Source organism: Theobroma cacao, chromosome 1 (genome assembly GCF_053813885.1).
Source record: "Theobroma cacao isolate CCN51 chromosome 1, ASM5381388v1, whole genome shotgun sequence".
In the NCBI taxonomy this organism is placed as follows: domain Eukaryota; kingdom Viridiplantae; phylum Streptophyta; class Magnoliopsida; order Malvales; family Malvaceae; genus Theobroma; species Theobroma cacao.
The window spans coordinates 37,094,044-37,111,624 of NC_142639.1; the positions used below are offsets into that span (position 1 = coordinate 37,094,044).

General features: G+C 33.1%; 1 protein-coding gene and 1 long non-coding RNA gene across 5 annotated transcripts; one reads left to right on the forward strand and one right to left on the reverse strand.

Annotated features, from left to right (window-relative positions):
* Positions 1 to 355: 355 nt before the first annotated feature.
* Positions 356 to 1,068, reverse strand: LOC18613641 (uncharacterized). The gene has a single exon (XM_007050977.3). It carries the CDS (start codon positions 940 to 942, stop codon positions 514 to 516), a length of 429 nt encoding a protein of 142 aa, XP_007051039.2. The 5' UTR covers positions 943 to 1,068; the 3' UTR covers positions 356 to 513.
* A 4,229-nt stretch (positions 1,069 to 5,297) lies between these two features.
* On the forward strand, positions 5,298 to 13,888 carry LOC18613642 (uncharacterized). 4 transcript variants are annotated; one of them, XR_016025301.1, is made up of 4 exons: positions 5,298 to 5,667; positions 7,012 to 7,143; positions 12,959 to 13,024; positions 13,461 to 13,888. It is a non-coding gene; the product is annotated as an uncharacterized LOC18613642 (long non-coding RNA). The 4 variants fall into 4 exon arrangements; XR_016025287.1 differs by lacking the exon at positions 5,298 to 5,667 and adding an exon at positions 5,747 to 5,816; XR_016025294.1 differs by lacking the exon at positions 5,298 to 5,667 and adding an exon at positions 5,929 to 6,237.
* Positions 13,889 to 17,581: the final 3,693 nt, after the last annotated feature.

A 17,581-nucleotide genomic window follows, 5' to 3' on the forward strand; every position in this document is an offset into this window, starting at 1 on the left:
AATTTGAATCATTGAATCTTGCTTACAGATATATAATAAGAAGGAACAAATTAAGGTGATATATAAAACAAAATAAAAAAAAATTGTAATTATCCGATGTGAGGGTCACTAGCGACCATATAAATCAACACTTAGTGGAGGAAGGAATTAATAGCAGCCCAACTTGATGAAATGCGCATAGAACTTAATTATGCTTAGTTCAATAAAAAATTGTTGACAAGCACAAATGATGCTTCCCCTATTAAAACCCATTTTTCGTCCCAGACAAGTAGTTAGGTGACTTTAACAGCGTTTTGCCAAACTAAGCAAGTTACTGGTTTCAAATCACAAAGACAAGAACAACATTAAAATCACATTTAAGAGCAAAAAATGAATAGATGATTTTTTTTTTATTTTCTTTGGGAATTGATCCTTGCCTAATTTCCATGAACTTTAATTCCTTCCACCACCAAGTTTGTGGCGAAAATGACCAGATGTAAAAACCCTTTTCAGCTTTTCTCACTTTTCTCTTTTTTACCGTTGACAAATAATTGCAGAGCTAAGCTTCCCTGCCTCCCTAGGCACCAGCTGACCTTGCCCCATCACCAAGGATTTGTAGATCTCAACGATCACTTTCTCATCATACTCTTTCATCGGACCCTTCCCGAAGGCAGCAATCCCATCACCTATGGCTCCTCCGTAGCCAGTATTAATCATCCTGGAGTTGGCGAACCCCAGCATCATCTTCACGTAGGCATCACGTAGCCAAACAAAGAATTTCTTGGGTGAAGGTATCCTCAGCTTCGCCTTGACCCTGATCCTCCAGAACCTCCTCCGCCGCGTGGAACCAAGCTCCACCCTGTTCCGCCGTGTCCGTCGTCCCGAACCATTGAGCTTGACGTAGCCTCTCCTCTTCCAGTACCCTCTCAATCCCTTGTACATGGTCGCAGAAATACCTTCCATGACTGACCTTTCTTACTTTGATCCAGTTTCTCTCTAGTTCTTTTTTCCAGAGAAAGGAAAATGGAGAAAGAGAGAAGCGGGAGGTGGATGAGAGATTGAAGAGGGTGATAAATTTGGTATAAGTGTGAGGATATATATATATATATATTATTATATTATATAAAGCCGAAATTAATGATAGCAATGTGTAGTAGTATATGGTAATACATACGGAGGAGAAATAGAGGGGGTGGCGCTCATAAATGAAAGATGCTAATACGAACCGGCATTTCTCACGGGTGTCGCTCTCCATATTCAATGCGTGTGGACATTCCACGTGCCTCATTTTAGCCGTTGGATCCTTGCAAATGGAATTCATCCATGATGAGCCATCAGATTCCTTTCACTCCTCAAATTAACAAGTCCTTTTCTTCGACACTTGACACCTTTTATGTAATTTGGAATTTAACCAATCATGTTCATAGATAAGGATTCCAAATCTTAATGAATGAATTTCATAATAAAATAAAATTATTAAGGGATATAATATTTATATATGTAAGTTAATTGAATTTATTTTCTTTTTTAATAATTTGTCCTTAAAAGTGTCACAGTGTTCATATGCTATGTGGATTAGTTTCTAAAGAACTTGTCAATGATCATGGTTCGGTAATAATCTCTTAATTTGAGAAAAAAAAATTGCATATGTGAATATAAGTGTTTTGAAGTGTAAATTTGAAATACAAATAATTAAAATGTTGCAATTCATTTATATTATTAAAATAAAAAATATTTTAATGAAAATTACTCAATGTAATTAGATTCTTATTTGCAATTTGGATAAATCTTATTAATATTTATGATAAAAAATAGTCAAAGTACTAATTTAAAAATATAATGAGTAAAAATGTCCGATTTCATCAATCAAAACGTTTTCCAACATTGTATTTTTGAATATTTTATTTATGTGGAGTGAGTTCAATTTTATTTGTAAAGAAAATATAATTATTTTATTTTATACACTATGGATAAAAATTTTAAACATTACAATAGAGATTAAAATATTATTGTATATCTTTTTATTTATCATATTAATTCATTAATTATTTTAAATATATTTTAATAAAGCTTGTGACAAATTTTTAATCTAGGTTATAGAGTTTAGAAGCTCCAATAACTGTGTAAGATAATAGCACAATAAAAGTCATCATCATCAAAGAAAAGAGGAAGGTCAAGACTCGAAGAGGAAATGAAGTGTGAAAAAAGTCATGAGTGGGTACCGGCAGTTTAATAACTCAAGGGGAAATGGAAAAGGATACCTGTCGCAAATTTTAGGCTTGAAGCTTAATTAAGTGGAAATGAGAAGGTATGATCCAATCGAGATGAAGGGTACGGTTTACCAACCCTCAAGTTTCACGCCTTTGAGGTGGGAAATGGGTTGGATATGTGTGTGGTGAACCACAAGCTCATCAAGCCATTTCTGTGGATAAGGGATAACTAACCATCTGTTTATTTCTTTTTCTATTATTGATGATATATGAGAAAAATTCTATTTTCAGAGAAATAGACGAATGTTTACACGTATAATATTTTAGATTTAATTAAAATTAGATATTCTCTCTTAAAAATTCAAAATTATTTTCTTTGTAACATATGTCACCAATCTTGAGACTCATAGTCTAATGTTAACAACTTTGTAGCAAAAAAAATTAAATTACAAGTTTTACTTTTCAATCCCAGTGCCTAATTAAGGAAAAATCATTAAATATTATGATTTATGAACTCCTAAGTCGTGTCTATCTTTTCTTTAATTAGTCATAAACTTATCACATATAATCAATATTAAAGTGGTACATCTTCGGTCTTTTCAACATTAATCATATTTAATTAAGCATGGTCCTAATTAAATATTTTGCACAAGGACAAGGGCATTTTCGAGACTTGATTAGTTAACTTGGTTTAGATCATAAAGTGAATTAATTTTATTTGAATTGTGAAAACAATCACACATGGATTGTAATTAGTAACCTACCCGGGCCTTGATTAGACCATCATATCAGTTATGCACTTGTGATTCAGTTCTCGCACAAGTCAAACAAATTAAACCCTAACCTCATTCTTAAATTAACGTCAAAGAAAAGCAAGGATTATTTCTTGGGTAAAACACAAAGACCCTTTGAGGTTTAGTTGAAATTTATATACACTTTTCTATTACTCTGAAATACACTCTCTTACCCCTTGACGGTTGGTTGAAATTCCCTGAAAAAGTAAGTGTTAGTTACGAAATTAATTTCAGACCACAAGACAAGCACCCTTGTTATTTATTTCTCTATTTCATATATATTGCTTTCTCTTTCTATCCCTTTTATTTTTTTTCTTTTTGTTCATGGTTTTTTGTTATTATTTACAAAAATTGTGAGATTTAATTAATTATAAATAAAATTGACATATTTAATTAGTTTTAAAACCATCTTTAATTACTATCAAATTATATTTTAATTAGGTTAAATTATAATTCAACTATGTATTAAAAATATTAAATTAGATGTAATTCAATCAAGAAAAATAATTGTCTTCCATGAGATTTTATCGAAAATAAACTTGCATCATTAGTTTGAAAAACATTCTTTACATCTTCAAAAAGTAATTACCGTTAGGATATCCTTAGTCAAATTAATATTTGTTCAAAATTTACTTTAAATACTAATAATATCCCAATTTTCAAAAAGTTAAAATTTAACTTGATAATAATTAAAGATGACTTTAAAACTAATTAAATCTCATAATTTTGTAATTAAAAATATCATGTAAAAGAAAAAAAAGAAAAGAGAAAAGACAAAAATAAATAATTAAAAGAGGGTATGTTTGTCATTTTATTTAAAATTAACTTGAATAATTATCAACTATTGAGAAAAGAAGGAATGGATCGATATTGAAAGGAAGAATTCAGACTCTGCATCGAGGCTGAAGAACAAATCTCAGAAAGAAGCGGAGACACATGTGCCAAGATGTTACTGAAGTCAAAGAAGAACACGTGGAGTATTTGTGTTACGCCTAGTAAGTTTAGAATTTTACAGTTTGTTTGTTACTCTTTTACCTTGCTCTAATAGTTAGTTAGAGTGAGTTGATAACTTTGTATATCTATTGGCTGAGATAAATGTATATGAAGGCTGTAATAACAGATTCTGGAATACGATAAAAAATTATTTCCCTCACTGCCTCGCCTTCATGAACATTTCTCTTAATCTCTCCACAGATTTTGACATCAACATTACTTATTTCATAAAGGTGAGCCTAATTTCCACCGAAGCTCAGAGAGAAAAAGGGTAATTTCAAATTAAAGGAGATTAGTATATTTTCAACCAAAGCTGCAAGTAATTTTTTGTATTTTTTCCCTTAATTTGCAAATATAACTAGTAGTATGAGTCGAATTTCTGCATATAAATTTAAAGATTGTCCCACAATTAAGGTCTTGTTATGAAAGAAGCAAGTCAAAGATTTTAATCTATTTCTCTTTATTTTGACAAATCCAATTTGCATTGCCTAGCAATCTTTTCATTGATCCGACGACCATTCAAAGATCATCTCTAAATCTGTGCTTTGCATGAGACCAGTATGATATTATACAGCACTTGAGATCTGATTCCACCCCAAATAATAAAAAAGGGGAAATTGATACATAACATAATTTGTTCCTTGAGGAGAATGAGGCTTCTATTTAATTATGAAATGCTAAAGCAAGATAGGAGTTTTGATTTAAATATTTTTATGAGAAAAAAAAATCATACTAAGATCTCGGATATGAATAAGAAACTAATCTCTGAACGTTCATTATTTATGCAAGAAAACAGATATTCAGATATGGATGGAAGTTGGGGAATGTATTGTATATTCAATGGAGTCATTCAATTTTTTCTTTATGAAAGGCAGAGGGAAAGATGGGGGTATAACAGCTTTTTATTGCAGACCTGATTCTGACTATGAATTTTTATAGGAGGGCAATAGATTTTTGCTACCAAACATGAACCACTTGATCATAAAGTTGGTTCAAGTTAAAGAATTGGGGATAGCTAAATTTAACAGAGACAGTAAAAGATGCTACCTGCTTCTATTCTATTACCTTAAATCCCCCCAACCCTACAAATTTTCTAAACCTGTTATGCCTATCTGCTCAGGTCAATGGATTGAGTGCATCCCTAAATTTGACAACACAATTTATGATTCTATATTATTATTATTAATATTATTTTTTCTTTCGGATTTTTCCTATAAGATAAAGAAATTAATCAAAACGAAATATTTGTGCAAGATGAATGGAATATTCAATGAAAACCCATGGATCACGGCACCCTGGCGGTGGCCTGAATTACGCGAAAGACAACTCTAAGCAATTACTCGAGCAAGTCATATCGTTTTCTGAGTTCCAATAATGTGGAGAACAGCAAGAAAAATATTGATACATTTCTGGGTCTGTCATGGCCATCTAGTTATAGTACTAGAATTTGATTTTGTGCGCACGTTAGGACCTACAATTTTTAAAACAGTTAACAATCTCCAACTCTTATCAGTTTTGCGAGTTGCCATTGGTCTTATTGCGGAAAATTCTAGTTCATAAAACTGGGAATCATGCGTTTCTGTTGATCAATCTGATAAGAAGTTGGTGATTGAAGATCAAAGAGAGAAACTATCAACTGGGTTGAAGAACTTTAGAAGTTAAAGAAGAAAGGAAAGGAGCACGTGTGAATTGTATGTTCTTTAATAAAAATATACTTGTGTTATTTATTTTTACTTTAACACTTGCTGTTTACAAAACTGTAAAAATATTAGTTAGTTGATTAGCTTTCTTTTATTTTAGTTAGTTGACTTTCTTTGCCTGAGTTTGTTGATAAAACAGAGTAAGTATTCTGCTGTACAGCTTTTATTCCTTTATGAAAAATTGCTTGAAGCTTCCACAATACTCTTCATCTTTGATTTTAGTTTTTTAACATGGTATTAAAACAGGAATTAGGGTTCCTGATATGAGTTCTTGATTTTTTTTTTGAAATTTTTATTGCGATAGATTTAATTTTTGTTTGGCATCATTTCTTGTTGATTTCTGGTGATTCTTGCTCGTTTTGTTGAAATTCTTGATTTCTTGCTTGAGAAACGAGTAGTTCAACTAAGAATACCACATTTGCCATTGAAGATTCACAATCTCCCTATTTCCTTCATCACACTGATCATTACGGATTAGTTGTGATTACTCCTAAACTCACATCCAGCAACTATGTTGCTTGAAGCAAATCATTCATGCTTGCCCATTCAATTAGGAATAAGGTAGGGTTTATAGGTAGAACTATACCTAAACCAACTATTACTGATTCACTGTTTGGGCCATGGATTCATTGTAATAATTTGATCTTAGCCTGGCTCTTAGAATCAATTACACCTTTTATTGCTTCCACTGTATTTTACATGGATTCAGCTGCTGAATTTTGAAATACTTTGAAGTTAAATTTTGCTTAACCCAATGATACAAGGGTTTGTAATCTCCAATATAATCTTGACAATGTTTCTCAAGGCAATAGATCTGTAGATTCGTACTTCATTGAATTTAAAGCTATTTGGGAAGAGTTGAGAAATTACAAACCTCTGCAACAATGGTGTGGGAAATGCAATTAAGCATGTTTTAAAAATACTTTGACCAGTACAAGAAAGATACGGTGTTTAGGTTCATCAATGGGCTCCATGATTCTTTCTCAGCTTTGAGAACTCAGATTATTGTTATGGAACCTTTTCCTACTTTAGATGAAGTGTACAATTTAGTTCTCTGAGAAGAAAATCAGAAGAGTTTTTTGTTACAATCTAGTCCTTTGATTGAGTCATCTGTAGTGGCAATAGCTACTGATAATAAGATGAAGGGAAAACCAGATGTGACTTGCAGCCATTGTGGTAAAAAGGGTCATATAAAGGAAAAATTCTTTAGCTTAATAGGTTTTCCTAAAGACTTCAAGTTTACAAAAGACAAGGACAAGGGAAGTTTTAGAAAATAAAATCCTAATTCTACTGTTAACAGTGTTTCTGCTATTACTGATTCATCTTCATATGCAGAAAGAGCATCGTAGCCAAGCCAAGAAGAGGAGTGTGGTGGTTCTAATTCTATGTGCTAGATGTCTATCATAAAGCAACAACTTCAAAAATTAATGGCACTCATCAATGTTGACAATTCTGACATTGATCAAGGTATTTTGTCAAAAACTCAGCAAACTTTTTCTTTGGTCAATTCCACTGTTATAGGTATTCTTTGTAACCATCTTTGTTCGAGTATAGCTCACAATAAATGTACTTATAGCATCATGATTAAACCAAATTCCTGGATAGTGGATACTAGAGCAAGTGATCATGTTTCATGCTTCTTAAAAAATTTCACTCATGCTTATCTTGTTCATAACTGTTTTGTTCAATTACCTAACAATCTTCAAGCTGCTGTCACACATATAGGAACTATCAAGTTAACATCCTTGTTAGTATTGCATAATGTACTTTGTGTACCTTCTTTTCAGTTTAATCTTGTTTCAGTAAGCAAATTAACAAGTTCTAAACAAAATTGTGCCATTTTCAATTATGAGTGTTGTGTTGTTCAAGACCTCACATCATGGAAAGTGACTGGGGTTGCTAAACTTTCCTTTGGCTTCTATTTCATATAAGACAGTCAAGATGATCAATATCTATCAAAGTTTAGTCTTGATAAAATTGTAAATTTTCCTTTTGTTGTCTTTGCAAATAATTGTAAAACTGTCCAACTAAATTTGATCTTTGGCACTTTAGACTGGGTAATATACCTACAAACAGAATAAGTGTGTTACATTAAACACATCTTGAGATTCATTATTCAAATACTTTGATATGTGATGTATGTCATTTAGCAAAACAAAAAAGGTTACAAGTTAAAAATACAAGTTCTGCTTTTGAAATTGTTCATTCTGATATCTAGGGGTCATATAAAGTTCCTACTCTTGATGGTCATCATTACTTCTTTCCTTTTGTTGATGATATCACCAGGTTTATTTGGATTTTTTGGATGAGAAATAAATTTGAAGTATCTGTCATTGTTCAGTATTTTTATAGTCCTGTTCAAAATCAATTTTCAACCAAAATCAAGTGCATCAAGTTAGATAATGGCAATGAATTTAGGCTTAGTGATTTTTTTTTTTAATTCAACAAGTGTTGTTCATCATTTGTCTTGTACTGAAACCCCTCAATAGAATGGTGTTGTTGAGCGTAAGCATCAACATCTTTTTGTTGTAGCTAAAGCTTTGTTGCGCCTGTCAAGTTTACCACTTAAGTTTTGGGGAGATACAATCCTCACAGTAGCATACATTATAAATAGGACACCTTTTAGGCTTCTTCATGATAAATCTCCATATGAATATCTTTATAACAAACCACCTTGCTATAGCTATTTTAAAGTATGTGGTAGTTTATGTTATGTTTCAACTTTAGTGCAAAATAGAACCAAATTTGATAAAAGGGCTAGTAAATGTGTCTTCATAGGTTATTCCAATGGGACAAAAGATTTTAAGGTTTATGAAATTGATGCTGGCAAGGTACTCATTTCTAGGAATGTAGTTTTTCATGAGCACATTTTTCTTTTTCAGCATAAAAAGTATACCAACTATTATTTCACATTTCCTCAAACAGTTGGCATGCATGATCCAATTCTTGATTGTTTTGATTTTAATTCTAATAATTCTACTTTATCTGATTCACTATTTGCCGAGTTACTTGTTTCTCAATATTCTTTCCATAATGACATTAGTTCTGTATCAGAAATTCCCCATTCTTATCAAAGTTCACCCATTCATCAATCTGTTTTAGATATTGCTTCAACAATTTCACATCATTCTGCTGATCATGTTTCTAATCTTAAGAAAAGTACTAGACTTAAGCATATTCCTAGATATTTAGAAGCTTATCAAGTAGATATTCCTTCTTCCATTAATCATGTCACATCATATCCAATCACTCATTATTTGTCCAATAATCGATTATCGACCAATTATAAAGCCTTTACCATTGTTTTCTCTTAAATATTTGAACCTACAACCTATAATCAAGCTGTCACATGTCCTCATTAGAGAAAAGCCATGTCAACCGAGTTAAAAGCTTTAGAAAACAGTGGTACATGGAGTATAGTTCCTCTACCTCCAGATTCTCATGTTATTGGCTGTAAATGAGTGCATAAAATCAAGATGAATGCTGATGGCAGTGTGGAAAGGTACAAAGCTCGTTTGGTTGCTAAAGGATACAACCAAAGAATGGGTTTTGATTATCAGGAGACATTTAGTCCGATAGCTAAGCAAACAACAGTTAGAATCTTTATGGCTTTAGTAGCATCTCACGGTTGGCATTTGTCACTGGTGGATATCATCAATGCATTCCTTAATGGTAATTTGGAAGAAATTGTATATGTGCAGCTGCTTCAGGGATTTTCTGTTAAAGTGGAGTATAATAAACTTAAAAAGCAGCAGTTGGTATGCAAATTGCATAAGTCCCTATATGGACTCAAACAAGCTTCAAGACAATGGAATTCAAAGTTCATTACTACACTTTTGAAGTATGGTTTTAAGCAATAAATTTCTAATTACTTTTTGTTTACTTTACTCACAGACAGAGGTGTATTTGTTACCCTATTAGTTTATGTTGATGATATTTTACTAGGCAGTACTTCAGTTCAAGCTTTAAATGATGTTAAGACATACTTAAGCTCTCAATATAAGCTTAAGGATCTTGGAAATGTAAAGTATTTCTTGGGATTAGAAGTTGCCAGATCAAATGAAGGTATTGTGCTATGTCAAAGGAAATATGCACTAAATCTTTTGGAGGAATTTGGATTACTTGGTGCAAAACCAGTAACAACTCCAATTGATTATAATCATAAACTCAAAAAGAAAGTAAACGGTGATAGAGAAGTTGATACCACAAAATATAGGCAGTTGATAGGGAAATTACTTTATCTGACCTTTACAAGACCAAATATTTCATTTGCTGTTCAGACATTATCTTAGTTCATGGATGCACCAACTGAAGATCACTTAGCTGCAGCTCATAAGGTACTGAAATATTTGAAATCATCTCCAGGGTAAGGAATATTAATGAGTTCCAATTCAATTTGAAATTTACTACTTATTGTGACAATGATTGGGCAGGATGTCTAAATACAAGAAAATTTGTAACAGGGTATAACATTTTTCTTGGTGATTTTTTGGTAAATTGGAAGTCCAAGAAACAATAGATTATTGCAAGGAGCTTAATTGAAGCTGAGTACAAGTCAATGGCTTCAACAACCTGTGAAATTATTTGGATAAAGAGTCTTTTGGTAGATTTTGGAATCTATCTAGGCAATCCAGTGAGATTTTATTGTGACAATCAATCAACAATTTATATTTGCAGGAATCCAATATTTCATGAGTGTACCAAACATATAGAGATTGATTGCCATTTTATAAGGGAGAAAGTACTTACAAAGGTGATTGAACGAATTCATGTTTCTATTGATGAATAGATTATAGATTTGTTCACTAAGGCTCTACAACCAAGGCAATTCTTCATATTACTTGGCAAGATGCACGTTATTAACATACATGTAAATCTTGAGGGGGAGTGTAAAACCCGACCCTATAAATACATGTCATGACATACATGCACTGAGTAGTATGTTATTATGCTAGGAAAAACACCTAAGAATAGACGAAACTCGGTATTGTACCTAATGGTACACTTGAGTTGATTTAACATCGAACTAGTTCAAATAGGAATTGTAGGATGAAATTTAATATTTTATAGTCCAAGAATGACTAAAAATGATTGTTCGGAGTTCGAGGGTTCATTTGGGGTAAAATTAAAAATTTTGATATTCAAGGGCAAAATCGTTATTTTACTACCTAAGATAATAATTTGATCATGGAGTGAAATTTTTGACCAAGATTAACTATTTGGAGTATAATTTAATGATAGGAAGTGAAAAAGTTTAATTCTGGTGATTTTTGGAGTGTAAGGGCAAAATCGTAATTTTGCCACCCATGGACAAAATTTGAGATTTTGAGAGAATTTAGATCAAATTTGACAAATTGGAGAATGGTATGAGTATAAGGGATGAAAAATATATCTATGGGCAATTTTTCAATTTTTGGGGCAAAAATGTAATTTTTGACTTTTACGGGGGTAAAAGTGTAAATTTTAAAAATTACTCCACCGAGACTTTGGATGAGTCTGAGAATTTTATCTAAGCTATGAATATATGAGACAAGTTTATGGTGAAAATTTGGAAACAAATGGATGAAATTTTAAAAATGGGCCAATGGGAAAGTGACATGTGGCATTTTAAAAATGATATAATATTATTTTAATGAAAAGTCAGCCCATTTAAACCCAAATTTTAAGTGTTGGCCGGCCATAAGGAAGAACAAAAGAGGAAAGGAAGAAAAAAAGAAAAACCAAAGAGAAACAAGAAAATTCAAAGGGAAATTCGCGGTTTTCGACCGTTTACGCGTCTAACGGTAAGATTTTTTTATTTTAGCTTGATTTCTACCTTTCCTATGTCTTTATTTCCATTTAGCATGCTTCAGGAGAGAGATCAAAAAGTGATATCAAGGGCTGGACGAAATTCTAGGGGAGAGAAATTGAAATTTTTAGGTTTTGATTTTTAGTTAAATTGATAGTTTTAGTTAGTTAAATGCTGTACAATGATGATGAATTGATTTTATTCTAAGGGAAATGAAGAGAAAATGATGAAAAACGATTAAACGTGATAGAAAAACAAAGTAGAAAATTAACCGAGTTAATGTCCCATTTTTGGCCGAATTTTTCAAGGAAGGGAGTGAGCTGATTTTGTTGTTTTTAGAAGGTTATTGGCTGATATTTAATGGTTAGAAATGTTGGAGAGAGAATGGGATGATTTAGAGCTAAAATGGAGCGCGTTAGCAATTTATCGGGCAAAGTGCCAAAAATAGGTTAATACCGCGTTTAAGTCGGTTTAGGCTATTGCATTTCATACCATGCATTAGTATAGGATTTAAGTTAATTATATAGTGATTTAGCATCAATGTGATGAATTGTGTAAATTTTTGTAATGTGTCTAGGAGGAGAGCCTTCCGAAAAAGGCAAAGAAGTCGTACCCGATTAGTAGTGATCGGGGCGCTTAAAAAGCTTTTAGTTTGTACAAACGGTGAGTAAACTTATTATTATTATTGTAAATTATCTAGAGTTTATTTTTAAATGCCCTTTATGTATTTTATGAAATGAAAACGAGATTTTTGATGTTTTAGGAATAAATGTGATAAATAAAAATATATTGTATTGATTATGAAATTGAGTAATTAGAGGCTACAAATTGACTTGAAAAATATATATTTTCCTAGGAATGGCTTATGAGAAATGAGTATATGTGGCTATATTTTGTGAATGCATTGAGAAATTTATGTAAGTTATTTTACTATGCAGGCTGGATAAATAAATAAAAGCCACGTTATACTGTCGAAATTTTATTAAAATTGGTGGGTTAGTCACTGCAGTGACGGGTTTCCATGGACTGCCTATTAGAGGGGCACGGTAAACCCAGTTGTATAGTTACTCCGGTTGTAGAGGCGAAGAGGGTAACTCTTGGGGTAGTATTAGAGCTCACTTCACGTCGAACCCCCACGTGAATGTGTAACTCTGCCAACGCCAAGAAACGGCTGGTTTTTAAAAATAAAAATGTGTTTCACGTGTGAATATTTTAACACCCTTGGCGGACTCGGTTAGATGCCTCGGCCAAGGTATCCCCGAGGATTAGTTTTGGCTTGAGCCTTGTTTTAATAAAAGACATAAGCCTTAACAATTGTTTTGGTAAATTACAAATATTTTATGGTTTAAGAAATAAATTGAAAACATTATGAAATGGGTTGAAATTTATTGTTTAAACTTGCCTCCATTTTACTCGCTTTTAGATATTTATGATAATGTCTGTTTACTCATTGGGATTGCAAAATCTCACCCAACTCCTTTCCACCAATTTCAGGTTCAGTATAGACTGTAGATAGCTGATCTCATCGAGAACTACCATTGGATCTGTATTTTCCAAATCGTAGGTTCACAGTCCTCTTTACTTTTGTTTATTCGGGGGCCCTCTTGTTATTGTAAATTAAATTAAATATTTTGGCTTACTGTATTTCAGTATGTATAAATTTATTTAGCTTTTACGCTATAAAAATTATTCACGTATAACTCTATAAATATTGTTTTATAAGAAAATAAAATATTTTCCTTAATATTTCTTTTATTTTCTTATTATATTCAAATAACCGTAATTTCGTTTTAAATGAAGATTTTAGACTTTTAAACTCATTTTGAATATGATTTATGTGTTTTGTACTTGTATATTACGTTTTAGCCAGTTTCAAAATTTTTGAAAAAAAAAGACCAAAATACCCCTGTGTGGCGAAAATTTTATTTTGATTGTTTTTTATCTAAAATAGTATATATTCTCTAAAAACTCAATATTTAACAATGATTGCTCACAGGAAAGGAAAGAAACTGATATGTAAGTCTTGCGGGGTTCCGATTGGCATTTCGGATAATGAGTGTCAATCGGGACGTCGCGGCGATTGTCATGGGCCTGAGGGAGGTTCCGGGTCGTGACAGGGAGTATCAATATGATAAGAAGTTGGTGATTGAAGATCAAATAGAGAAACTATCAACTAGGTTGAAGAACTTAAGAAGAAAGGAAAGGAGCACATGTGAATTACATGCTCTGTAATAAAAATATACTTGTGTTATTTATTTTTACTTTTCCACTTACTTATTACTAAACTGTAAAAATATCAGTTAGTTAGTTGATTAGCTATCTTTTATTTTAGTTAGTTAACTTTCTTTACTTGAGTTTGCTGATCAAACAGAGTATAAATACTGTACAACTTTTATTCCTTAATTAAAAATTGCTTGAAGCTTCCACAATACTCTTCATCTTCGATTTCAATTTTTTAACATTGTTTATTGAAGTTTCGTATAGGCAAACTCTTGGCAGTGAAAGGGATGATGATGTATTATACATGTTTGCCTACATACACCATCAGGGGCGAAGTTAGCCAATTTTTGTTGGGGGGGCCAAAGACGAAAAAAAATAAAAGCTAGAAATTTTTAAAACTAATATGTTGAATTTAACCAACGATCAAAAGATTCAAAATAGATAATAATTTTATATAACATGTAAATAAAAAAATAAGAAAAAACTTATAATAGTTATCTAAGAAAGTTGTGCTCGACAATGTTTCCCAAATTCAAATTCATTAATTATTGACTATGTAGTGAAAAGACTAGCAATGTCTTTCTTAATATAAACAACTAAATTTTCTGCAAAAAACTCATCATCCATTTTGTTTCGGAGTCTTATTTTCATAATTTTCATTGCTAAAAATAATTATATTTATATTTAAACTTAAAAAATAAAACATAAAACTATAATGAATAAAATATAAATAATTAAATACGAAATACAAGATTTCACATAATAATTAAATAATATAAATAGAAAGAAGGTAAAAGAAAACTTTACCTCTCTTAATTTTACATAATGGTGGTGGGTGATCTTTGTCTTTCCTTGTCCAAACTCATAAGCTCATAAATCTCTTTTGAAGAATAAGGTATGTTTTAATAGTGAGTTACAAGAAAAGAAAAATAAAAATAAAAAGACACAAAAGAGAAGAGAAAAAGAAAAAGAGAAAGAGGTGTAGAAAAATTTAAATTAAGATAAAGTTAAGTAAGTTTGTGAGGTTATTTGATTTTGTTATTTATATTAATTATTAAATAAAAAATTTATTTTGAGTGGACTATTAATAATATATAATAAATAAAAATTTTCAAAAATTTTGAGGAGGCCATTGATAAAATATATATAAAAAATAAATATTTTTAAAAATTTTGGGGCCCCCCCATTGTTGGCTTACCCCACCATTGATATCAATTAAAGAAAGGTTTTTTAGAGGGCGGCACCCGCGTCTGGTATGTGCCAAAGCTGCAAACTACTTGGACAGCGATATGCGGATGTGGCATGAGGCAGAGGGCAGGTGACTTCTAAGGCTTAAGCAGTTGGAATAGTTTGGCCGGAAAAATTCTGGTGCAATGAGGCTAATGCTGTGGCCTTCGTGCGTACTTGTTAGGTTGAAGGCCAGTCTAATTTAGAGCTAAGCAACCACCCAATTCCTAAAACAATTAGGAAAGTTGGCTAAAACAATTAGATGATGTTATCAAGTTATGATTTTAGTAGAGATTATTTTAGATTCAAGTGAAGCTCTATTGTTGATACCAAATAATGTAATGGAAAGAAGTGATTTGACCTCTGCCTATGTACCTAATTGGTGCAATTAAGTGTTCCCTTTACTGTAGTCTCAAGTGAATGTAGAAAGTGGTTAGGACATAAGAATTAGGATAAAGATACCAATAAGAAAAAATAGGAGAAATGGGGTAGTGAATGCACTTGGGAGTTTGGGACTCATCTTATCATTTGATCGTTAAACATCACTGTTAGCCCAATTATTTGCCAAAATTGTGTGCATGGACTTCTTAGCAAATAAAAACAAGGAAACAACAGAAAGGGAAAACCTAATTGCTTGTTAAAGAGGACGCAAACTGTAGAAAGGAAACTAGCAGAGGGGGAATGATAGGGACAGGGAGCCCTACATGTGTGCTGTGTAAAGTTGGTATGGAAACAGCAGAACACTCGTTTTTTCTGTGTAAGGAATCATGGAAGTTGTGGGGTACGTGGTGCAGTGATTGGAATTTATCGTGGTGTGCACCGAGTGACTCGAAAGCTTTTTTCCTAGCATGGAACGGGATGGACATTAGAGAGGGGGACAAGCTATGTAGGATGTCTTTCTTTGCAATGCTGTGGACGATTTGGCTATTACGCAATGAGGTGGTTTTTAAAGAAAAGCAGTGGGATGCAAGCCAAGCTTATGACCTTGTGAAGCTGCGGGTGGCAAGTTGGGTTAAAAGCCAAATGACCGGTTATGGTAGGGAGTACGCTGTACATTTATTGACTATTGTTAATGGCCAAAACACCGAGGAAAGAAAAGAAGCCCAGCAGAGTTGTCCAGTGGAGTCCACCTTCTGTGAGATGGATGAAGTTCAACGGCGATGGGGCGGCTAGAGGTTGTCCGGTTGCGGCTGGCATTGGAGGGTAATGAGAAATGAAAGGGGAGAGGTAAAGGTTACGTTTTCTAAGTCAATTGGTGAAGCGGATGCTAATTTTGCTGTTCTGCTGGGTATAAAGGAAGCTTTTACTATTTTTGCTGCTTCAAAGTAGGCTGACACGCAAGTACTCTTGGTGGAAAGTGAATCCACGAATGCTGTCCAATGGGTGATGTCTCCGGAGTCGGCTCCCCGGCAGCACAGAGTTTGGGTTCTAAGAATCGAAAACTTGAAAAGAGTAAGTAAATGGGCAATTAAACACATACTTAGGAGCGCCAACCAGATGGCGGATGAGCTGGCAAAGGAGGGAATTTGCAGAGAGTTTGATCTATGAGATGTCGTACATTGACAAGCTTTTACTTTTTGATTGCTATAGAATGATTGACATATCCCCTGTTTCTTATGGGAAGTTTTCTTTTTGTTGTTGCTTTCTCATTGGAGTTTCTGGGTTTAGCACTAAACTAGCGGGTTTGGTTGTGAGATTTGTTCAGTTTGTGTGGGTATTTGAGGTCTGTGCTGTAGTTTGTGTGTACTACCTGGTGCTTGATTTACAAGGTGTGATACAGAGGAAAGAATTCAGTTGGAGGGTAGTCTCTTAACCGTATGCTCAGGTTGCTTATCTTGTGTTTATACTTGCTGTTGTGCTCTTCTATGTGTGGAACTGCGGTTTATGTCCATATGCAGGAGGAGATTGCCTTGATTTTACAGAAGGCTTGTGGAGCTGGTTTCTGCCATGTTTTCTTGCGGCTGGTGGTGGTCTATCCTAAGTGCTCTGTGAGGCTTCTGTATCACTATGCGGGGTGCGGTTGTGGTAGGATGACTGTTTTTGTTTCTCTCTGTTTACTGATGTCTGGGCATATTCTGACCGAGTGGATGAGTTCTTATGGGTTTGAAATTTTTTAAGTGTGAAGAGATTGTATAGGCAGGGGTATACTGAAGTGTTGAGGTCTCTGTCCAAGATGTGGCTTCAAAGACAGGAAAACTTCTTTTTGTAACCCAGGGACCCTCTCCCTGTTTACTGGCAATGAAATCTAAACTTTCAAAAAAAAAAAAATTTATACCACTGCATAGTAAGTGTCTGTTTAGTCTTCTTTTCTGTTCCAATGCTGGCTCTCTTCCATCATACATCCTTTTCCCTTAAGCAAGATTCAATGCTATAGAAAGAAAGCCCGACTTGCCTCACATCCATGATACAGTGCATGCAGGGATTCAGGAACAGAATTCTTCTTGCATTCTATAGCCAACAAGCAAATATCACTTGCCGAATCGTGTTTTGAGAGATTAGACTTGAGAAAATATTGAAAACTGAAATCATATGGAATTATAATAAGAAGTGTAACTGTGCAACTATTTTGCTTGGAGTTGAAAAGCACTAGTGGTAACTCTGTTCTCTGTCACTTCTGGGTTACCAGACAATGGTAGACTTGTAGTAACAAATAATACCCCAAGAACAACA